The following is a 23,675-nucleotide window of genomic DNA, read 5'->3' as shown; positions in this document are numbered from 1 at the left end:
CTCTCTTTCTCGCTTTATACAAACACAGATTATACAATTGATTCTTTTGTATATATGTATAGCGAAATAGCCATAACTTTCTTTGTATATATGTATAGCGAAATAGTCATAGCAAACATAAAGTTTGCTATGAAGCGCAATTATGCAAACTATAGCTATAACATATAAATATGATTTTTGTGTTTGCTATATGTGAAAGTTGCTCTTAATTGTTTGATCCATAAAAGTTTATAAATTGTTAATGCCATTTCATGAAGTTTTACTTATGTGTTGATCTGCTAATTACATTTTGCTTTCCGTTTCTACGAGACACATTTGAAAAATAACATCTTTACTGAAATTAAGAAAAATAAGTGACACGCAATATTTTTCATTCTACAACACATCTTCTTTATCCCCGTATACCCCACCACTTGACATTCTTATAACTCACTTTCAATTTTCATAGTAATTATCTAAATTATGTAAATATTTTTAAAATAATATATTTACTTAGAATTAAAAAATAATAATCTTCCTACCAAACACTCCAACTCTCACGTGTTATGTTTTGATTTTTGTTTTTTCACCCGGTGTCTAATATTCACATTGTTGTTCGACTATTTTAGATTCACATCACCTAGGGCACTATTTAGAGAAAAGTTTCTCACATGTTTTTTTTTCATTCGATGTCTGATACCCACATTGTTATTGGTCTATTCCAAATTCACATGACCTAATAGGGCCCATTTGGGAGAAAGCCCACTCGGCTCTCTACTAAGGATTTCAGGGGAAATTACGTGGATAAAGAAATATATAAATATATACTAGTTAATTAGCTAACATAGCTATAGTTTCCATTAATTAACACTCGCGACTTAATTTTATCTATAATTATGTGCACGTCTCTCCTCTCTCCTCTCTTATACATATACATAAACAAATACAAATTGATATGATTGTATACAATTTATTCATTGATACAAATTATATTTCGTTAATACTATTATATTCATTGATATATATATATATATATATATATGTATACATACATACAGATACAATCATGTAAATATATAAATATAATCATTGATACATATGTATACGAGTTACATGAATACAAATACAATTCGCCTCTTTAGTAGAAAATAAGAAAGTTAACATCACGAGATTCTAACGTGATATGTTCCCAATCTCTCACTCCTCTCTCTCTCTACTCAAAAACCCGCTGATCATCATCAATGGCCCCCCCAATTTTCCAACTGCTTCACCACGGAGTATAAATTCAATTACTCTTCCACTACTCTCCGATTCTTCATTTCAATTTCGCTCTGAAAAAATCGAGAATGGCGAAGAATCACGTTCCCGATTGGCTCAACAATTCTCTCTGGTCTTCTCGTTCGCCGCCGCCACAACAATCGTTAACTCCTGCGAAGACTTCAATTGACAGTGAGGATATGAATCGCTCAACGAATTCAGTTGTAAAATCATCGGTCAGTACTGAGTCTTCGGTAAATATGCCAGTTCCAGTGCCGCCTCCTGCTGTAATTAGAGCTGAACCTCGTCCTGTGCCGCCTCCGAGCCCTAAGGTGGAAATTATTGGTCCTTTAAATAGTAGTAGTAGTAATTGCCGTAGTGATGGTGAAAATGGGAGCTCAGATAGTAGTACTACGACATCTGGTATCTCTTCAACTGAGGATATTTCTCGCCAGGCTCAGCTTTCTCAAGAGGTCACTATCTTCTCTCTTTTGAGTACATTCCTTAATAGGAGTATATGGAGGTCGAGAATTAGGGTAGAATGTTAGTAGTTACTTGAGCATTGTCTAGTTTTCTATATCAGTAGTATTATTATAGCAATTTATTACTCTTCTACTGTCTTATTATTCCATTTTTATCACCTGTTGTATTTATTACATTTTCTGATAAAGTTTTTTATTACCTTTTGCTTAAGTTATATTGCTAGTGTTCTTGTCTTCATTATTTTCAGCTGGACTTCTTCACTACTGTATTTCCTTTTTTGTAATGTTTTCCTAATATGCTTTACCTGAGCCAAGGTTTCTTTGGAAACAGTCCCTCTACCTTCACGAGATAGGGGTATGGCTGTGTAGATACCCTCTGCAGACCTTACTTACTTGTGGGACTACACTGGATTTGTTGTTGTTGTTGGGATAGAGCTTTAATTTATACACTTCTTAAGAGGTCATTTGGTTCATATACTGGTTGTATCATGGATTATAATGTACGATTGTTATAGGGAGATTAATTACCGTATAGTTTAATATTGTATTAGCTATCCTATGTACATAATATGAAGTGTAATATGATATCTGATGTTGGTAAGTGTTCTATCCCCTGCCTGGAGTTACATCATGTACTAGAGTTAATAGTATACACTTCCACGGCTAGTTCGTAATGCTGTCGATACAGATACCTTTTATGATTAAAATGTATGCATCAAAATTCCAGGTCCTCAGGGTAAATGCATTAAAACAGAATTTTGCAGATGGTGCTGCACCGGTTGGTGGCAAACTTCCCTTCCCCATTCCCCTTCCCTCCCTTGTTTATTAATACAAAAAAGATTCTTAAAAAATATATTATCTGAATTGATGTATAACTGTATTCGTTAAACCAGAAATAAAAAATGGCCACCAAACAGAGGACAAACAGTACCAAATTTTGATATGGGATTCTTTTCCTTAATCTGTCCAACCAAACAACCTTTCAACTTTTATACTAGACTGAGCATTTTTACTCTATACATAGCTGTAAAGACAATTACTAGTAACCAATTGTGATTTGTAATCTGAGAAATAAGGTTAAATACCATGTTATAATATGTTTCCTTGAGCAAAGGGTCTATTAGAAACAATCTCTCTACCTCCCGGGGTATGGTAAAGTAAGGTCTGCATACACTCTACCCTCCCCAAACCCCACTTGTTTGTTGTACCATGTTATAATATGTTTCCTTGAGCAAAGGGTCTATTAGAAACAATCTCTCTACCTCCCGGGGTATGGTAAAGTAAGGTCTGCATACACTCTACCCTCCCCAAACCCCACTTGTTTGTTGTACCATGTTATAATATGTTAAACTACATGGATAATGTAAAACATCTTTACATTGTTAGTGCATATAAGTTAAATCTTGTGGGATGTGCATGACTTGGTCATATCCTCCACCATGTATATGAGAAACCTTTAGTTAGCCAATGACGTTTTTTAGTCTCTTTTGTCTTTTAAATAAATATGTTAAATTAGGTCTTAGGCCTAACTCACACCCCAAAAGCTAGCTCAAAGGGAGGAGGATTGCCCAAGCCTTATAAGGAGTCCACTCATTTCATTAATCACCAATGTGGAACTTTTGTCATTCTTTAACACCCCACCTCACGCCCCGTGCTTAGCATCTGGTGCGTGGGCAATTTTGATTTTTGGGGGCCCCAACATTGGGTGAGATGGGCCCTGCTCTGATACCATGTTAAATTAGGTCTTAGGCCTAACTCACACCCCAAAAGCGAGCTCAAAGGGAGGAGGATTGTCCAAGCCTTATAAGAAGTCCACCCATCTCATTAATCACCAATGTGGGACTTTTGTCATTCTTTAACAAAATACAATGGCAATAAAATTATTATGCTGCTTGAGGGTTGAAAAGACCTGATATTGGAGGACGTCGCAAAGAGTAGCTAGTTTTATCATTTATGATAGGAAGGCCAATTGGGGTTTGTTCTTCTTGTTCCTAATCAACTGTTTTGTTTTTATTCGATGTAGTTGTCTAGGAAGATTATTAATTTGGGGGAAGTCCGGAGGCTAGCATCACAAGGGATACCAGATGGACCTGGCATTCGTGCTATAGTATGGAAGGTACAAAATGTGTCACACAACTTAATATTATAAAACATTAATTTCTGGCATTCGTTTTGGTTAAAGTTAGAGAAAATTCTTTTTCTAGAAATTTGTGGATAGTAAAAGGTCTCATCTTGGATACCTTTCAAGTATATGGATCATCTTAAGTGCATGTCTTTGTGCAGCTACTGTTGGGGTATTTGCCAACTGAGAAAGCGTTATGGCCAACAGAACTGGCTAAGAAGAGGCCTGAGTACAAGCAATTTAAAGAGGAGCTCCTTATGAACCCTGTAAGGTTTTTTGTTTTTTTTTTACTAATGCATGACATCTTACAACTTATAATAACTAAAATACCATAAAGACCTTTATAGTCATGTTTCCCCCTCCTTTGCCTGTCGGTACTTCTCATGCTTCTGGCAAAACAATAAAAATCATCTTTCATAGGTGGAGGGGGTTGTAACCATTGATTACAAGGACTACCCGTTGGAGCTTTACTGTTACTTTTAAATTACCAAAATATTTTTAAAAAATGAGCAGAAGACATTGTGAAAATAAAATAAAAAATTTAATAATGTAGAGCTAATCAGATAAATATTGAAACTAAAATACTGAGAGCTGGTGGAACTAGTGTACCAAAATGCCAGAGTGACAACATAAATTAAGATAACTGTAAATTGAAATTTGAACGTGATCTTGAACTGAAAGGTTTGAATCTTAATTTTGCTTACGTCAAGTACTAATAAATAATTTCATAATTGATAATTGAGAGTTTTGGTAGATTGTCAAGAGAGAGAAGAGAGAACTGAGAGCTTCAATGGTGAAAAATGAAGTTAGGATTGAACGGTATTTATAGTTGATATTTGGGAGGGTTGAAATGTGATCACTCAAAGTAGAGAGTTAAAAATATGATTCCTCAAATCCCCTGCGTAGAGCTGTTTACAAGTATTTAAATATGGTTGACTACTATAACAAATATTGTTATGGAAACAGAGACTTTTTTTGCAATAACTAATTTTGTAGTTTTCCTTCTCTTTTCTGCGCAGAACATTATAGACATATTCTTGCGCGGATTGCTTATTGCTCTTGTTATTTAGTCCCCTTGGTATTATTGGAAGGTTAATATGTAAAAAAAGATTGTAAAAAATTCCCTCATAGAATCAATACCTATCAAAGAACAAAAAGTGTTCTCATGGAATCAATAATTCATGTAAACTATGTTAGTTTTGTTATTCTGGAAGCATCATTTGTTTTCAAGTACAAAAGTTTCCTGAATGTTGTTATGGCTAGGCAGTCAGAGATTGCGAGGAGGTTGGAGAAGTCTGCAAGTCTTGAGAATGATGGAACAGGAACAGACATTGAAGGCAAAGGAGTACTCTCAAGATCAAAAGTAACTCAGGAAGAGCATCCTTTAAGTCTTGGAAAAAGTAGCATTTGGAATCAGTTCTTCCAGGTACCACCTTTTTTCAAATGATCTTTTCCCCCAGTACCTACCTCTAAGATTATGTTGGGGTTCTTCTGTTAGAGCACTTTGTGGAGCATAAGAATACATGTCTTCAAGACAAGTCCTCAAACTGAATGTCACGATCTATTTCGTACATTCTGTTTTCTGTAAATGTACCTTAAAGGGGCCATTTGATTCTTATGCTTGTTCTGCAAGGATTACAATGCATGATTTATTTATATAGCGAGTATAAATGAAGGGACTATTATACGGTGGATTATAGTGTTGAGATTGTTATGCAATGCATATTTAATACATGGATGTTATGTAGGGATTACCTGCTTTAAGCACATTTCATCTACAAATACTTTTATCGTTGTATTTGCAGTTCATCTACAAATACTTTTATCATTGTATTACTAAATACTAATACTCATATTCTTATGACACATTCTATCCCAATTCCCACATAAAATAATACATAAAAGTTTCCAAATAGCTGAATTCATATATTTAGTACTGCCAACCAAGCGTTGCATTCCTTATGAGGGGACTTTTTTTTCCCTATACGGCTGACCAAATACTACATTAGTTGTGCGTTTGGAATCCGTCCAACCAAACATTGCAATATTTCATACAGAACTTCATGTTGAGATTATTTTTCCTAATACCTCCAACCAAACGACCCCAATAAGTATGGTACCCCTGTCGAACACTGCACTGTTATATTGAGACCATGATAGACCCGGAGAGGGAACAAATGGATCAAGATTTTTCTGAAAGCAGCTTTTTAAATTTATTTTCGCTTTGAAGCTTTTGTCAGTATTAGTGATATATTATAGCTTATTTGTTTGATTTCTTTCCTCAACCATACCTACATTACACTGGACACATATCAATTCTATCATGACTGTCTTTTGTACACAATTAACATTTTTATTCCTTCAAAATGGAAAAAAACAACAAGAAACTGCAAAATTTGTCAAGTTGACAGGAGTATGTCACGACTTATTACTGTTGATAATTTGTCTTATACTATTTTCTTGTAGGACACAGAGATTATTGAACAGATTGATCGGGATGTAAAGCGCACCCATCCAGACCTGCACTTTTTCTCAGGAGACACACCGTCTGCAAAATCTAACCAGGCAAGAGCTACTCTTTTTGGATTTATATACAAACCGCAGTGGATTGACCAAGTCTATCTTTTGTTTCCAGGATGCTTTGAGGATTATACTCATTATATTTGCCAAACTGAATCCTGGTATTAGATATGTGCAAGGCATGAATGAGATCTTAGCACCACTTTTCTATGTATTCAGGAATGATCCCAATGAGGAAGATCCAGTAAGTGTCTAAGTGATGCTTTGTTCCCTTAGTGAGGTTTTGTGGTTGTGGGTAGTCACTCCCAGAACATGATAGCTGGTAATCAAGTTTTGCTAAAGAATTTGGGGCCAGCTGAATTCTTTGATACTTGCAACTGCTAATCTTTGACCAGTAAATTATTTTAAACATAGTTCTTTATATTTTATCTTGCTCTTCAAAGGTCCTCATCAATCAGTCTGTTTATCATTTCTACCTGCAAATTATACAGGCAATGGCAGAAGCAGATACTTTCTTCTGCTTTGTGGAGTTGTTGAGTGGATTTCGTGATAATTTTTGTCAGCAACTTGATAATAGTGTTGTTGGTATTCGTTCCACAATTACAAGGCTATCTCAACTTTTGAAAGAACATGATGAAGAGCTATGGCGGCATCTTGAAGTGACAACTAATGTAAGATTCCTTGTTTAGTGCATTATTGACTGTTAGAGGTCATTTGGTAGAGTGTACTAGCAAAATTAATCATGCATTAGCTCTGTGTACTAATAGTACCTTGTTTGGTACACTTTTTCATGTTATGTATAACTAATGCTTGCATTAGTTATACACTCTATTGTGTATTGTAGTGTGTATTACTAATACCATGGATTTCTAGGTATTAGCAATACAAAGGATTTAACACTTGCATTAGATTAGCTATGACAAAACTACTCTCTAAGTACTTTAAAAATATTTTACTCCTTTTCTCTCTCAGTTGTTACCTAACCATTATTGAACCCAATTACTCTGAATTATCAGCAGTCGACTTCGAATTCCTTTCATTTTTTTAAATATTAACCCCCTAATCATTAGGCATCATTGATCATACATTCTTTCTTCTCGAGATCAGTATGTTTTTTCTTATGACCTTGGAGCTAAACACAAAAATACTCCAAGTTCTTAATTAATATCTCATCCCTTATAAGATAAGTTTAGAATTCAAAATACTAACAAATATTTAATTTTATTTTGGGAAGAAAAAAAAAGAGCTAGTGACATTTTAGCAAAGAACTTTATTGCGATGTTTAAGCAAAACTGCAAAAGAACCTTGTTGTTACATGGATATGGAACTAAAAAGTGTGGAGGGCATTTTTCGTAAACAAACATTTTTTAATAAAAATTATGCAAGGCTTGTTATTTTTAATATATTAAACCAAACCATGTATAAGAAATAATGTAAGCATAACTAATACAAGCATTACTAATGCAAGCACTACTAATGCACTCTATTCAACATTATTCTTATACACTCTACCAAACGATCCCTTACATTTTTGTCCAGTCTTGAGAACATCTAATTTACGCACCCTCTCTGCTTGCTAATTCTGTTATTTGCATATTTACATTATTGATGGCATGTTTTATATTAATGTAGTCAGTTATTTAAAGAAAAAAAATGCAGCGTTAATGTGCTTGTCAACCTGGAGTCTTAATCTTGTCCAGAAACCTTACTTTTTGAATGCAAGCTATGTTACACAGATCCGCTTATAGGTACATATCTGGTATAGGTATCTCAAGTGTTTTTGCTATTTTTAGTGTATTTTGAAGTATCAGCACTGTATCCTACACCCTTATACACCCGTCCGACATGTATTCGTCAAGGCAAATACAGGATCAACATAACATAGAGTACAGGTGACCTTGCTCACGCCTGGTTTAAGTCAGTATTATGCCTAACAGCTTTCCATGAAACATATTGGATTTGTTCATTTGTGAATTGTTTCCTTTGGAATGAAAACTGGATTTCATTGTCTGGCACCTATTGAGAATTGATTCAGATTCGCATGTAGCCTGTCCCTAAATTGAACTATATTCTTGATTCAAGATCCTTTAGTCATCCACACCTTCCTTTCAGTAGGATATGTCTGGATTTCTTCGTTCTTTGTCTTTCAGGTAATATTAGCAGCTGGTATAATGTATATTTAGAGAATATATTGGAAACACGTCTCTAGAGAATTTATACTTGTCCTGCTTCCTGTGCTGAAGAATTACTTGCCTGGATTACATGAATTTAAAGTTATAACTAATAAGACATCCCATATGTTTGTGATTGTCCTTGTGCTTTCTTACATCGGAATTGTTGGTTTTACTGATGGATGTGCTTAGTTGGTACAATAAATTCAGCACGTTTTCTTATTTTTCCCTTAGGTGTGAGATATTACCTTGACTTGCTTATCTGATATTTTGAGTTTAACACTGATCTTTTATGTGCTCGTTGTTGGATGTTAACAGGTGAATCCACAGTTTTATGCATTTAGGTGGATAACTCTCCTTCTGACGCAAGAGTTCAATTTTCCAGACAGTCTTCTTATATGGGACACTCTCCTAAGTGATCCTGAAGGACCTCAGGTTAGACATCATGTAGTTAAAAGTTGATGTTCCATCCTTTCTCAAGTCCATCTTGTTACTCCTTTCTTTTTCTTTGGATAAGTAATTTCACCGACTTTTAGGGGGAAATTCCACATTAAGGATGTGTACAAAAAGAAACTCAAATGCAATTCTTCACAAAGAGCAATTAAGTCTTATAGGTGCTTCAAAGGTTTTAGAGAGTCAAATTCCTCTAATGTTGCTGTCCATACTGGTTTCTGCCCACCCCAATGAGCTGGTTAATTCTCCGAAAGGCACCTCAATAATTGCCAATATCTGATCCTCTGAATTTTCTTTTTGTATGGGGGTTGTCATTCATCTGTCTCCTTACTCCTCAAATACACTTTCAAGAACTATATCACTTTTAAGATATTGCTTGCATGAGCTCATAGTTTTATCCGTTTAAAGATCTGCATTAGAGATTTCACTGTAATGTCCTTCAGGAAGAGGCGAAAGTAGAAATACCCAAATTGGGAGGTCATATACCACAGGCCCAAAACTGGAGAGGGATCAAATGTATGTGAAGTAATCTTTGGTTTCCACTCGAGTACTAGTTTCATCGCAGCGTGTTGTTTTGGAATTTCTTGAAGCTAGGTGGTCGGTGGTCCAGTTTCAGAGTGAGATTTTTGAACTCTTGTGCCATTGCTAAGTGTAGATCTTTCTTTTGACCGTGAAAATAGGACCAACCGAAACCTTTTAAACTTGAATAATAGGCCTACCCCTCTCCACTTCAATACCAGGCTTAGTTTGTGTGACACAAAGCTCGAACCTGTGATCTAAGTCACAAATCCGTCAACCTTTGCCACTTGAACTAAACCCTGAGGGTATTGTTAAATGTAGATTTTTTATATATATTTTTTTATAACTGAGAAATTCGTCTATGACCCGCCCTTTGGACTAATCACAGCCTTCTAAACTCGGTGGATAATGGGCCCGCCCCTCTACCCTTCTCCACTTAAATACTGGGCTTCGCTTTGCATGGTGTGGGGCTTGAGCCTGCGACCTAAGCCACAAATCCTCCCACCTTTTGCCACTCAAGCTAAGCCTTGGGGGCTTGTTAATTTTAGATTTGTACAACAAAAACTTAATATTCATGTGTTCCTTTTCATCCTTACCTTGTGGGTTGGTGTGGAAGGGAAATTAATCAGTTGTGGCTATGAGATACTTGTGATCTGATGAAGAGGCATATTGTTTGTTACTATAATACAACAACATACTTCGTATAATCCCACATGTGGGGTTTGGGGAGGATAAAGTGTATGCAAACCTTCCCTCTACCTTGTCAGGGTAGGAAGGTTATTTCTGATAATGTAATAAATAACAAATATTATTATCAACTTGCAGGAAACACTGCTCAGAATCTGCTGTGCTATGTTGATTATTGTCCGGAGGCGTTTACTTGCTGGTGATTTCACTTCTAATTTGAAGCTACTGCAAAATTATCCATCTTCTAACATCAGCCACCTTCTCTATGTCGCCAATAAACTGCGCGTTAAATCAGCTGGTTAAAACTTCTATTCAGGGAGAAAACATCTTTTCTTTGTATTTCTCCACCGTGAAATTAAATGTGCTGTAATATTTATGAATGTCAATATCTGATATAGGTAATCAGTACATTACATCTTCCCATCTCTCTGCCCCATCCGCAATCTGCTTTCAGCTTCAAGATGAATGTATATGCATGCGTTGTGCTAGAGATTTTCGTTGAGTTTATGGAGAAGTTAGGAACTGTTTGGCTTGAATCTTATATGTTCAGTTCACAAAGATGATAGTGATGATTTCATTCTTTTGGAAATAGTACACTAAAATGAGGTAAGGTTTGCGTACACTCACCCTCTCAAACCCCACCTGTCTACATTGAGTATATTGTTGGAATATGAAAGTTCACAATCTATTAATCTATTAGATGGAACGCGTTACATGAAGAAACATGAGTTACAACAATGCTTGGCTAATTCTCCATGTACATAATTTTGTTATAGAAGGTGTAAGTACAAGGCATTTTGAACCATCCATCCAAGCATTATTGTAGCTCTCGAATTTTCGTATTTGGTATGAAATTGACTTTTAACTTATTTTTTGGTATTAGGTAAGCAAGCAAAAAATATTGTCCCAAGATTATTTATGTATATATAATTTAGACATATACTATGGGGGTGGGATGGGGAGGACACAAACAGTGTAGAACTTCACGTATAGAAATTGTTTTTCCTCCATACCAAACACACCCTTAATCTCAGTAGTGGAACTTGAAATAACAAGCCTAATGTATTAATTGTGAATGCCAGAAACCAGAACTCCCGTTAACAACCTGATGAAATGTAGGAAAGAATGTATTATTTTCGTATGAGAAGATACCAAATCGGATACAACAATGGTTCTCAGGTGATGAAGTAAACATCCTCAAACTCAAAAGATACAAAATGAAAAAAGTAAGCAAAATAAAATGCTCAGATTATCGACATTTCAAGCATCGAATGACTCTGATATTGCTGAAAGAAAGGTGCTGAGTCCCTTAGTCCTACATATGAAACCTCCCTGGATTCTCATTAATCGAAAAATTAACTCAAACACCAATCGAGGATATTCTCCATAACTTGTTATCATTTTTTCCCAGTAGCCTAACCTCCTACGCTGCTTTTATCCATTGGCAGCTACATTAACTGTTATCACTTATAAGGTAATCACTAAAAATGTACAAGTAAAACCATCACAATAGCTAGATAGAATGATCTGAGATAAGTGATACCTGTAAAACCAACTCGTAGATAAGGAAAACCATCGCATTTCTTCCGTTTGACCTCATGGTGTCGCGTCATTTCAAGATCCATAAATATTACCAAGAAACTTCACACTGAACATCTATTTATCCACAGCTGACGTCAAATTTGATCCACTTGCCTCAAAGTCACTGATTCCTTCACTCTCCATTTGACTATTTAAGATTTCAACAACATCAAGTGGTGGACATTTATCAGCAGGATTTACAGCTGATTTTTTACAAAAGCACTCTGGCCAAGAATTAGTATAAAATGATTCAGGTGAGATCCGCTTATGAGGTCCACCGAAGTTTGTTTTTAACATGGCACGCCTAACTGCTTCATCAAAACCAGCTGTATGACCCTTCTCACGGTCGATAAAGATAGGAGCCAGTGCTTTCCTATCAGGTCGGATTGTTGTGCGAAAACCATAGTATAACCGATGACCAAGGAGATTGTTTGCGAAATTGCTTGGTCCATCATATGTTGGCATGAAAATATCAGAGAGAAGACAAACCATATAATCCACAGCTGAACCTAACAAGCCCATAGTGTTCTTCCCCAGCTCACCTGTGGTGTCCACTGTACTATGGTTCTCCAAGCGGGGGAACATGGAACGGAAAGGTTTCATGAATCGCTCACCACCAAAGAGCTCACCTGCAGCAAGGTATATCCTAGTAGAGTTGTCAAAACCCATTGCACGTAAAATAAGACCCACCTGCCAGATTAGAAGGGGAAATATCAATTACCTGAACAGCAATTATCCAGTTAACAATACAAGTATTAATGTATAAACTTAAACAACTCATAAAGAATGAATCAAATTACCTATTGTTTGAAAGAATTTCTACTGTTAACACTGGCGCAAATATAAATAAATCAAGTTAAAATTGAGCTTCATTAAACAAGAGGATGATGAAATACTTCGATTTTTACAGAGTCAGGTTAGTATTTGAGCTAATTCTCAATTTAATGATGTGTGATTCTGAAACTGATTCAGGTCCTTGATATGATATTTCAAACTCGGATTATTAAAATATCATCATAAAGAACAACCACAAGGAATTATGCACTCATGCGCCGTATTTGTGCACCTTCCTGTTGTATCCCCAAAAGGGATTCTTGGCTGGTTATATTAAAAGATATATCAACTTCCAGTGGATAATCTCTTTAATGACTTCTAAAGTTCACCTTTACATAGATACACTTCCTTAAATTCGTAGTTACTCTGGGAAAAGAACAGAGTTGAATAGGATACAGACCATTGATATTGTAAAAACATTGGAGCTGTACTAAGCATTGTTCACCTCTACTCTTATCCAAATGATACATATCTAACCACTCTAAGATGGCTTTAAATCAAGTAACTTATAGCAGGGATAAAAATTGTAAATTTGAACTTTGAAGAATATCCACACATTGTGTACAAGTATCTATAAGATTACCTCTTCTGGAGTTAGTGGACATTTCCCAATCGCCCTTCTTTCATCGTAAACAAGTCTCTTTTCTGCAAAATTCTCCTGTCTATACTTCTTCAAAATCTTTTGCTCCTCAGGAGAAAATATGTCAAAGCACCTAGGGAAATTGAGACAAGATTAAATAAATCTCTAAATGTCAAAAAAAGAAACTTGTGGTCTATACTAACTAGCACCAACTAGAAGTACTTCAAAGGCTAAGGATACCCAATGGAATAGAGCAATGATTTCTGTAGTTGGCTCGTTTCCCGGCCAAAAAAGGAACAGGAAAAAAAAACAAAGTGAGGAAGAGAGAGATTTGAAGAATCTGTTCTTCCTCTCTTTCAATCTCTTTTTCTATTACATTGTTGCGTTTTTTCCTTTGGGCCACCTCAGGAAAGGACAGAAGATGGGGGACTAAAGCACCACTTGAGCTTTAATCTACTAAGGTGCACACAACAATCAACAAACAGTAACTTACCCAGCAAATGCTAGCATATCCATCTCAAAACGAAGATGTATTGTCATAAAGTGGCCTTGCGAACGAAGTTTATTGACTATTGATTGGCTTAACTCCACAATGTGAGGCTTAAATCGAAGCGCATGATAGTTTACTCTACATCTCAGCCGCTGGTACTCGGGATAATCAATTTCTTCTGCCAGTCTATGTGAAAAAGGAGTAAGATAAATAGCACCATGTTCCTTCATTGTCTTTAGAGCCTCTGTTGTATACCAACTGATAGGTGCATCTCTAGGAGGTCGAATCTGAAAAAAAAATGCTTTCTTAAAATCCATCAGAGCCTTAAGAAGAACATGATCAAACTTTGCTGGAGCAATGTATACCTGTTTTGCTTTTATCTTCTTGACCTTTCCATTTTTTCGGGTTTCAGGAATGCTTTCCACTATTCTTACGTCATACTTCAATGTCTTGATAAAATGTTCAACATCGTAGATACCTTGAAATCCACTGAGGATTAATAGAAATAAAGTTGCACGTTATGCCTCAATTAATGGTAAGAACTCAAACTACTAAAAAGTTTGTGAGAAATATAAATGAATCAAGAGCAAGCTTGGGACCAAGTTTATGGTAACAAACTAACTCCAACAAATATTTTGAGGGACTGTCTAAAATCAATCAATATCATGCTCAAGGGAAGCTTCCTCCTCTAGTGATAAAGAAACCGGTGCAACAGTCTATTCATTGTAAACACCATGATGAGACGTAGGATTTACTTAGTCTAGTCTTACTTCCTAGTTAACTTTTTGGAGAGCAGGATCTCACAAGGAATAGCAAAATCACTCAGTAATAACATCAGCTACATAAAAAGTAAATTTTAAAATATCAAGTAAGAAAAGAAAGTGTCTTGATGCCCATGATTCAAGATGAGTGACTGAACTTCAAACTGTCTTTAATTTCTCAATTTTCTTTAATTTGTAAAGGTTGTCTCTATCAGAGAAAATCCACCAACTGCTGGGTGCATGACCAGTATACTTCTATACGCATAAAGTCTCCCTTTACTTCAGTTTATAAATTCTTGAAATGGTTATAATTTCAACAATAAAAATAAATAAATAAATAGAGAGCGCACAAATATCACACTCAAATGGTTCCATTAAGGTACAAACCATCTGAAGAGTATTAGATAAACTGTTTTCTACTTTTTTTAATCATCGACCAGCCAGCCTGTATACTCCTTTCATGACAGACTTAGAATAATACCTTGCATGTTGTTGAGGATACTTAGAACCAACATCATTAGAGTAAAGAGATTTAAGCAAATTCTCAAATAACAATGTCAATCGTGATACATGTTTTAAATGGTATAAGAATTAGGGAACTCGGGGAACTAAGTACCTATCATCGTGCCAGAAGGAATTTGCATCCAACTCAGGTAACACCAATGTAGCATTCATAATTCGTGCAGCAAGAACTGCATTACAGATCTATAAAGTCACAAGCATTTGTTATGTCGAATATATCAATAACATAGAGGACGAAAAAAGAGATACCAATCAATCCCAAATTAGTTAAGAGTAATTATATGAATTCTCATTATCCGTTCTGCTATATTAAGGTTCAATCAGACAATACTAAACAAGTGTTTTTTTATGACAGAGGTGTTTAGGCCTTCCGCCGGGTACATGTTGCCTCCCACCAACACAGATACTGAGTAATTTTGTCCAACAAGGCTTAAGTAGATAGGAAGAATCGCCTAGTGTTTTTGCCTTCACAGAAATTTGAACCTGAGCTCTCATGGTTCTCCTACTTCATAGATCATTAGGCCACACCCTTTGGGTGCAATACTAGAGAAATGCTTTGAGGCAGATTACGAATCGTTAAAAACTAAATTTTCTCTAAATCTCACATGTATCTTTATAAAGAAGTAACTAGATAAAATGGAACGACAACAAACACCAGACATACTATTCATGCAACAAGAAGAAGTCTTAATTCAACTATATAGAACTTTTGTTCGTATTATGTTCTATTCTAGGCTAAATATGCATTCATCTCGAGAGACTACAAGTCTTTGAGATAATACATTCACATAAACTTAGGTCAAGTTTATCACCTTTAATTATCAAACTGTAAATGATCAATGCATCGGGAAGTGTACAAAGGATATGGTCAAACAATTTCAAGCTACCTTAGGGCATACTCCCTCTGTCCCAATTTATGTGCAATGCTTGACTAGACACAGTTTTAAAAAGAAAGGAAGACTCTTCAAACTTGAGGTCTAAAATAAGTCATAGACATTTTGTATGGCTATAAATCATCTTATTATGGGTAAAATGGAAGTTCAAAGTTAAACTATTTCAAAATAAGGAAGTATGTCATTCTTTTGAAGACATACTAACAAGAAAATGACACATAAATCAGGACGGAGAGAGCATTATTCTGGAATTTTCATCTTTTATTGGACAACTTATGCAATTGCATATGACTGCAAATCCATTTAACATCTCTATTTGTAGATCCTTTACTGGTTGGTATACCTCTTGTATAAGGCCTTTTTTTGGCCTTGTGATAAATGAAAATATTTACCTGATTAAAAAAAAAGAAAAAGATGCAACTTCACCAACCACTTCAGTCTAATCATTGGTAAATGTTAATGTATCTTTTTTTTTCACGTAGCACTTGACTTCATTAATCATTCCTATTTCAATTTATGTTACATTTCCATCTTAACTTTCACTTTACTAGAACACTAAGACTAGATCTATCCGAATCTAACTTTCTTGTTCACTAGCTTCTTTGACCCATCCTTCCAATAAGACAAGGAAACCTTCCTATCTAGCTCTACTTCCCGAAGTTGACGTTGTTATACCAACTTTATAACCTACTTCCAGAAGATGATGTTCTTTGATAAAAAAATAGTAATATGGCAGTTAGAGGGATTTACTCCAGTAAATTATATGAAAAAATATTCATAAATCTCACACCAAGGAGGCAAGGATCAGTTACGCACCGCACTACGTTGTTGGTTCAGACCACCATTACACCGAACCCGTAAATAGCCATTGCTTTCCCTGGCAGGAGCTGCATGTGAGAAAAGATAAAGAGATGTTGGCATAAAGCTACAGCATTGCAGATTTTGATATCGTAATTGTGTTCATTTTGAATTTGGTCTGGGACATAGATAGATAAAATTGCATACGAGGCCAATCTGATCGAGGAGCAGATGACGCCCTCCAACCATCAGAAGCAGCAGTTCCCCAGAGTGCCTCTGTATTGATCTGCTCAGATAGGAAAAAGAACATAAAAATATGTAACATAATAATCAACTGACGAAAAGTGAACTAATGGTTCTGATTCCATGATGGACAACAGATTACATATTTATATACAAAAATAGCTAAAACCCAGTGGAGATGTGGTAAGATAAATAGCTCAGCTCATGCAAGTATTCTACATTAGGTAGTATCATGTAATACTATATGTTGCACATTTTATGTTATAAACGATGAGCATATCAGAGATTTTTGCAATTATCAACTTCCTGCTTAGAGAAGAGGAAAACTGTAAAAATTTGAAATGAACTATCATCAACCAAATTTGTAGCTGATTTTCATTAACCGTAAATAGGACTGTTTTTCTAGCTAAATCACCACATTTCTAATAAATACTGCAGATTCCTAACAAAACTAAATTCAACAGTAAATAGAACCTTTTTTCTAGCTAAATCACCACATTTCTGTTATATTACTGCAGATTCCAAACAACACTGATTTCATCAGCAAATAGGACTATTTTTTCTAGCTAAATCACCAAATTTCTAATAAAATTAAGCAACTAAAAAAAAACTACAAAAGCAATCCAAGCTAATTACAAATAGCTTAAAACGCAGTACCACAGCTGAAGAACTGTTACTATTGCTATTCAACATCGCAGACATGAGCATGAACATACAAAATCACCACAACAATAACAGCAAACAGGACTTTTTCTAGCCAAATCACCACAATTCTAATCTAATTAAGCAACTAAAAAAACTACAAAAGCAGCCAAGCTAATTACAAACAGCTTAAAACACAGTACCTCAGCTGAAGAACTGTTACTATTACTACTCGACATCGCAGACATAAGCAGGAACATACAAATCACGACAACGATGACAGCAACCGAGAGCCTTATGAACATTGCCTTAACACCTCCTAATTGCTGCTTCAGCGGTTGCCGATCCCCAGCCCGGCCGCAAACCCGCCATAGACATCAGATCCAAAGCGAAACTCAATCAAATCAACATACATAAACGAAAAAACTTGCAGATTTTTGTGAAAATAAGAGATTTATGCATGAATTTACCTCCGCATTTTGTTGAGATCCGAGAAATGGAAAATTCCGTGAAGCTTCAAAGTAGAGAAGAATTTCGTGCGCTGAATCTTTGGAGAAATCTGCCGACACTAGGCGAATTGAAGGCTAAAAATTTAAGAGTAAGAAATTGAGGAAACAATTCGTATACATATAATCGTGTTATTGAAGTCAGTGGTTTTTTTAGTTTTAGAAATTTGTACTACATGTATAATCAATGTTAATTTTTTTTTACAGGTTGGCTTAATTATAAAAATATTACTGTAGGTAAGTGTTAGGTACAATGAAAAATGTGTTTTTGAAAAATTGGTGAATTTATTATTTGTTTTTTTAAAAGTATTTGATACGTAGGTAAAAAATATTATGTTAAAATATTTGTTTGATTTTCTCATTTTAATTGGTTTGTATTGCTTTTTTTAATTCGTTTCAAAATAATTCTTTTTTTTTTTGAGATTCTATAGATATAAGACCATAGATTAGAGGAATTTTTAGTACATTTAACATATTTTTAGTTAAGATTATGAGTTTTCTTTAAAAATATTACTAATAAATTATAATTGAGAGAGTTACAATCTAAATTTTAGACAAAGCTATCAAAATGAAAGTTATCAGAATCTGTTACATACTATAATATAATAAAAAATAATAAACATTTTATGAAATAGTTGAGGATCGAAATATCGAATAAACCAACTCGAACAGTTAAACTCATCTTCATATTAGATTCAATTAATTTTTAATACTTTATTTTACTGAAACACATTTTAGAATCTACCGGTCCAATACACTCGAAATCATACAAGTAAGTGAGTAACAACGCTGAATAGAATTTATGTACTCACGTAAACTTAAATTTTTTATTTTTTGATGAAAATAAATAAAATAATTTTTTTTTCAAAAAAGAAACACTTTTATATTTCTACATATTTCAGTTTTAAAAAATTGATTAGCTACACTCTTATATTAGTGATGACTACTATACTTGTTGCATCACCATAGAAGCATTAAAATGTCGCTTTACCGGCAGCTCCTCCGTAAAACCCCGGCGGCCCAAACCCTAAAACCCATTCTCCGATCAATTTCCACCGCCGCCGATTCCACATCTACCGCCGTACAATCGCATCACAATGACCACCAGCGGAACCATGAGTTCCGTCCACCGAGCGACTACCTGAATTCATGGACAGCACCTAAGGATCCTAAGGAGGCGGAGGCTAAACTAGCCCGTTTGCGCCGTGAATATGCGAAGAAAGTGAAGGAGGTGAGGAAAGAGTACATACAAGAAATGGAGCTTCAGAGGATTGAGAAGATGAGAAAAGATGAAGCTAAAAAAGAGGCTCAGAGGATTGCTAATGAGGAACGCAAGGTTGCTAAAGCTGCTGAGAAGAAAGCGAAGGCGAAGGAGAGAGAGGCTGCTGAAGAGGAGTTCCGCAAAACTCTGGTATGTGACTAAAAATCTAAAAAAATCAACTTTTTTGTCAGTTTTCGTACTTACATTGTTTTGATATTACTTGAGTATACCCATTTTGCTTATCCTAATATTGCGTTTGGTATGGATGGACACGGTTTGAACATTTTTTCATGTTTGGGTGGAATATGTGACATAGGGAGGGGGGGAGGGAACCCGGCAAAACTCATGCTGAATCTCCCACTGCTTTGTCCGCTAGGCAACCGCCATATATTATAGGCCTAAATGGAGCAAAATAGATGTAAAGGATTCATATAGCCGGACCAACTATGTCAGATTGAGGTGTAGTAGCAGGAGTTGTGATTTTTACTGCTTGAAGTAGCTACTAGGTGATGGTAGTTTTTCCTTAATATATGATAATTGCCATCAGTGAGGAGTCTATGCAAGTGTTAGAAGTTCTAGTTAGTTGGTTTAGGATGTATTTTTATTTTTTTTTGACAAAGGTAACAATTTTGTGTATTAATCTTTAGCACTAAAGGCTGGGATCCCAAATTTACATCATGGAGCTACATATAGGATGTATTGTAAATGAAAAGGAATAAGGTAATGTACTAATGGTCAACATTTTCTGTATGATCACTCAATTGTTGGATACGAGCAGACTTAGGACTTTCATTTACTTGTAATTGTGTTACTGAAAAGTGCCATGAGATACTTTCTTTTGAGGTTAAAGTATGAAGACAGATCACATTGCTTAAAGAACCTAAAAGGCAGAGAATAAGAATCTGGACTTGTTCTTGCGGCTGATAAATACTGATAAGCAAAGTTGATTAATGCATTGGACGCTTCAAGTTCTAGGTATCCTATGTTATGAGCTCTGAATGTCCTCAAAGAAACTTTGTTTCATAAATATAACTAGAAAAAAAAGAGTTTTGATTATGCATGTAAGTCATAGAGTTGCAGAAAATATTAACAAAACAAGGGATGTGAAAGAGGTCTGAAGTTATGCCTGAAAATTCCATATAACATGTGGACAAGATCAAAAATAACTTATTATGCATGTGCTTCTTCGCTTAAAGCAAGGAGTGATGTGAATGGAGGGGCTATCGCTTCAGAACAATTTCTGGCTCAAATAATGAGATGTTTGTTCTTTGGATCTCAACTTTTGAGGAATTGGATAGTAGAGGCATAGTTATATGTTGGATGCTGATATAAGTTATTTTAATTCATATACATGTGGTATATTTAGTTTTCCATAAATTTGGCGCTTCACATAAGAATCAAGAAACATGTGTCTCACTTCACGCTTAGTCCTTGGCTATCTTGAACTGGAATTTGTAAATCATGTTATATAACACAAGTATTGAGATGGGATTTCTTTCTTCTTCTTTTTTGACTTCTTAATACTACTTTTCTTTATTTTAAATCCAAACAAATCAAATGTTACTTGTGGCTCTCATGTTCATCCAATTTAGATTTAAGCTGTACAATTCTCATCGTAATAGCCACTCAAACATAGACATTCAATGGTTAGCAAGGGGGATTGTTTTCCTTCTAGGAAAGTGTTTTTCAAACGCTTAGTATAACCTTTTGATGCATGGATGGTTTATGTAGAGCCTCTAACTCATTCATACATTCATAGTGATGCCTTAATACTTAATATATCACATTGTAAGCTATATTTATTGTATAGTGCCGCCTCTTGAATACAGATCCATGTACACAATGAGGTACATGCATTGGACCTTGTTTACCAAAGCACTCCCCAAGTGAGCCTCTGTGTCTTGTTTAAGGGCTTTAATGCACCTCAAGCGTGCTTTCATGAACATTATTAGTAGTTTTTTTTCCTCGCTTTTTTAGAGACAATACACACAGCTCAATTAGCAGGTTCAACTGTAATGTAGGTGCATGAATGTAGTCTGTTATAACGTTGTTGAATATGACTGAAATGCATATAGCATTGCTTGCAAATATTCTCAACAAGTATAATAACATATTCTGTGCTTCTTTAATTATTATGTTTGCAGCTTAAAGAAAGACAGGAAAAGGTTGAATATTGGAGGATGAGGGAAAAGAACTTCTCGAAGAAGAAGAAAGAGAAAAATAATCTTCTACAACGGCAAAGTTCCATGTGGATTGATGAGAAAGAGTTGGAGAAAAAGACACTTGAGGCTATCGTTGACACTGTTCATCTTTGAATTGTTTTCTTTCTCAAACATTTTTGGTCGGAGTGTTGTGTTGTTGGTAGGAGGACTGTTTTGAATAAATTCGAACATGTGTAACTTGATTACTTGGATAGGATTCTCACCCTTTCCGCGGGGAACATTTGGGAAAATTGACTCGTGTTCTTCAATTGCCAAATCTGGCAGAAAATTTACTGTAAAACAGACTTGGGATGCCATCTTATGAACTCAGAATTGCCTCTTTCTCTTTCAGAGAATTGTTTGTGAATCTTTACTTTCATGAAATTGAACATCGATTAAAATCTTTGATTAATAAGCCATATGTTGTTGCTTTTAAGATTGGTAGGCCATAATGGGAGCTCACCTATTTAAGGGACTTGAGTTTTTCTCTTGAACGGGGAATTAAGTACATCTCTCTTTACCGAATAAAGTAGATCTTAAATCTTAAGGAGCTACCACTCCCTCGCGAATTCACCATACATCGATATCTTTTGGCTCAATTTCACCTCATCAAAGGGAGCAACCACATTTTCATCATGAAAATTCTTACTTTCCATGGAAGATTAGATCTTGTAACTAGGGGTATGTGTTATCGATAAAGAAGAGGCATAAGCATTGCCTCTAGATCCATCCATCTTCCCTGGCTTCCCCATTTCCTCAAAATTTTCAACCAAAAGATAATTGCAACATAAGCAGTAAAAAATTAAGATTTCTTTGACCATACAGACGTGCTACGCCAGATAATGAGGTTCATAATCAAAAACCACATTTGTGGCACTTGCATAATAGCAAAATAAACCATGTTTATAACATTTCCTAAAATGCAAAAGCAAAAACATTAGAAAAAAGACTACTAGCTAGTCATGTCAGCCTTCTATAGAAGTATAAATATATATGATACACCGGTTGGCCACTAATTTTACAGTAAAAGATGAAACTAATTCAAACTTTCATTTACACATCTGCAAAATGGAGAAGACAAAAAAACAGTAGAGCTGGCACTTGTTGTTCCTTGGTGCCATTTCATGCGCGGTTTTTTTTTTCTTACAGGCCGAGTTTGGAGTAATAACTTGTGCTACTGAGCTTTTAGTTTATGGATCTTTACATATGGGAAAAATCCGAGGAAGTGCTTGATTTTTGGATTCCATTCTCTTTGCTGAGCACGACAGTACATCAAGAATGTATTTGCAAAGTACACATTAAAACCCATAAGGACATGCCATAGTGCATGACCTTGTGGATTGAAGTACCAGCTTGAAATGTGCTTGCAGAATAGACGATCACACAGCCAGCAGGCAGCTCCAACTAATAAAGTGGCCACATATGACTTTGCAAGCTGCTTTGCGGATCTGTCTTCTGTATGAATGTAATACTTATATGTGCGAGGAATGCATAGAAGGCACAATAGTGCATAATGTAGCATGAAACCAATACCAAAGCGAATCTGCGAATGCAGAATGGCAAATACTACACCATAAAGGAACAAAAATGTGGGCATTGTAGTCTTGTAATGCCAATCTGGTGAATAAATGATATAAATGTAGAGAAGCATTTCCCAGACCATGGGTGTCTCATCACCTTGCTGTTGCCTATCAATTTAAAGCATGGATCATAATAAATTAGAATAACCATCAAATTCAAGCACAATTGAGCAATTATTATCCAACATCTTGGATTTATGACAATTATTTCCCATTCATTCTGTATGCACAAGGCAAAAATATAGTTTTTATCTAACAAGAAACTTTAATATCAGGCATACAACATCCACACAACAAGCAAGAGGGAGAAGGTCAACTTGGTATCTGGTTCATAGTTGGCTTTATCCTGTTATGCAGCAAATTAACAAACAAGAGACTAGGCAACCATTCATGCAAATATTTAATATCTAATAGAGCTACACCATTCAGTGTTGAAATGCTAGTAAATTGTTACTTGTAGAGGCTATTCCTTTATTATGGAGGAAGAAACATGAAACAAGAAACATTTTGAAGGGACCAAGTCACATGTAGATAGGTCGATAGATTTTCTAAAGGTTTCATTAATTTGTAAATTAAGACCATCTTGACTTTTT

At 35.3% G+C, this 23,675-nt stretch overlaps 4 protein-coding genes across 7 annotated transcripts in view; 2 read left to right on the top strand and 2 right to left on the bottom strand.

Moving 5' to 3' along the window:
- Window positions 1-1,132: 1,132 nt before the first annotated feature.
- On the top strand, window positions 1,133-10,726 carry LOC102583943 (TBC1 domain family member 13-like). 2 transcript variants are annotated; one of them, XM_006365413.2, is made up of 10 exons: window positions 1,133-1,709; window positions 3,742-3,834; window positions 4,002-4,106; window positions 5,108-5,266; window positions 6,307-6,405; window positions 6,476-6,604; window positions 6,852-7,031; window positions 8,850-8,966; window positions 9,428-9,500; window positions 10,329-10,404. In XM_006365413.2, coding segments are annotated over exons 1-10 (1,341 nt in total). In that variant the 5' UTR covers window positions 1,133-1,325; the 3' UTR covers window positions 10,331-10,404. The 2 variants fall into 2 exon arrangements, with proteins under 2 accessions (XP_006365475.1, XP_006365474.1); XM_006365412.2 differs by lacking the exon at window positions 9,428-9,500 and having other exon boundaries at window positions 1,134-1,709; window positions 10,329-10,726.
- A 440-nt stretch (window positions 10,727-11,166) lies between these two features.
- On the bottom strand, window positions 11,167-18,219 carry LOC102583381 (uncharacterized protein At1g04910). Of its 3 annotated transcripts, none has more exons than XR_368778.2 (10): window positions 18,006-18,219; window positions 17,738-17,889; window positions 16,857-16,935; window positions 16,668-16,738; window positions 15,053-15,141; window positions 14,041-14,164; window positions 13,679-13,962; window positions 13,189-13,318; window positions 11,734-12,461; window positions 11,167-11,295 (listed from the first exon to the last, which is right to left on the bottom strand). XR_368778.2 is itself a non-coding variant. In XM_006365411.2 (9 exons), exons 1-9 carry the CDS (start codon window positions 18,010-18,012, stop codon window positions 11,847-11,849), a joined length of 1,551 nt encoding a protein of 516 aa, XP_006365473.2. In that variant the 5' UTR covers window positions 18,013-18,219; the 3' UTR covers window positions 11,300-11,846. The 3 variants fall into 3 exon arrangements, 1 of the variants encoding a protein (XP_006365473.2); XR_368777.2 differs by lacking the exon at window positions 11,167-11,295 and adding an exon at window positions 11,300-11,647; XM_006365411.2 differs by lacking the exon at window positions 11,167-11,295 and having other exon boundaries at window positions 11,300-12,461.
- Window positions 18,220-18,978: 759 nt separating this feature from the next.
- Window positions 18,979-21,886, top strand: LOC102583055 (protein PXR1). The gene is made up of 2 exons (XM_006365410.2): window positions 18,979-19,451; window positions 21,446-21,886. Exons 1-2 carry the CDS (start codon window positions 19,020-19,022, stop codon window positions 21,614-21,616), a joined length of 603 nt encoding a protein of 200 aa, XP_006365472.1. The 5' UTR covers window positions 18,979-19,019; the 3' UTR covers window positions 21,617-21,886.
- A 468-nt stretch (window positions 21,887-22,354) lies between these two features.
- The window catches only part of LOC102582721 (alkaline ceramidase 3-like), a 5,525-nt gene continuing 4,204 nt past the window's right edge, over window positions 22,355-23,675 (bottom strand). The window contains exon 3 of the mRNA XM_006365409.2: window positions 22,355-23,190. Within this exon, the coding sequence (XP_006365471.1) occupies window positions 22,677-23,190 (514 nt within the window). The 3' untranslated portion in view covers window positions 22,355-22,676. The remainder of the gene's footprint in view (window positions 23,191-23,675) is intronic.

This window comes from Solanum tuberosum, unplaced genomic scaffold (genome assembly GCF_000226075.1).
Source record: "Solanum tuberosum cultivar DM 1-3 516 R44 unplaced genomic scaffold, SolTub_3.0 scf00512, whole genome shotgun sequence".
NCBI lineage: Eukaryota > Viridiplantae > Streptophyta > Magnoliopsida > Solanales > Solanaceae > Solanum > Solanum tuberosum.
Note: the sequence above shows the minus strand (reverse complement) of the source record. Positions and strands in the feature narration are given on the sequence as shown.

What these genes read in the sequence shown, in the direction of transcription:
- LOC102583943 (XM_006365412.2), top strand. Translation starts at nt 1,326, where the DNA reads ATGGCGAAGAATCACGTTCCCGATTGGCTCAACAATTCTCTCTGGTCT. An exon ending in TTCGTGCTATAGTATGGAAG is followed by an intron (nt 3,835 to 4,001) that starts GTACAAAATGTG and finishes GTCTTTGTGCAG; the next exon opens with CTACTGTTGGGGTATTTGCC. An exon ending in ATCTTGAAGTGACAACTAAT is followed by an intron (nt 7,032 to 8,849) that starts GTAAGATTCCTT and finishes GGATGTTAACAG; the next exon opens with GTGAATCCACAGTTTTATGC.
- LOC102583381 (XM_006365411.2), bottom strand. An exon ending in AGAAGATAAAAGCAAAACAG is followed by an intron (nt 13,963 to 14,040) that starts GTATACATTGCT and finishes TTTTTTTTTCAG; the next exon opens with ATTCGACCTCCTAGAGATGC. An exon ending in GATATGCTAGCATTTGCTGG is followed by an intron (nt 13,319 to 13,678) that starts GTAAGTTACTGT and finishes CAATTTCCCTAG; the next exon opens with GTGCTTTGACATATTTTCTC.
- LOC102583055 (XM_006365410.2), top strand. Translation starts at nt 19,020, where the DNA reads ATGTCGCTTTACCGGCAGCTCCTCCGTAAAACCCCGGCGGCCCAAACC. An exon ending in AGGAGTTCCGCAAAACTCTG is followed by an intron (nt 19,452 to 21,445) that starts GTATGTGACTAA and finishes TTATGTTTGCAG; the next exon opens with CTTAAAGAAAGACAGGAAAA.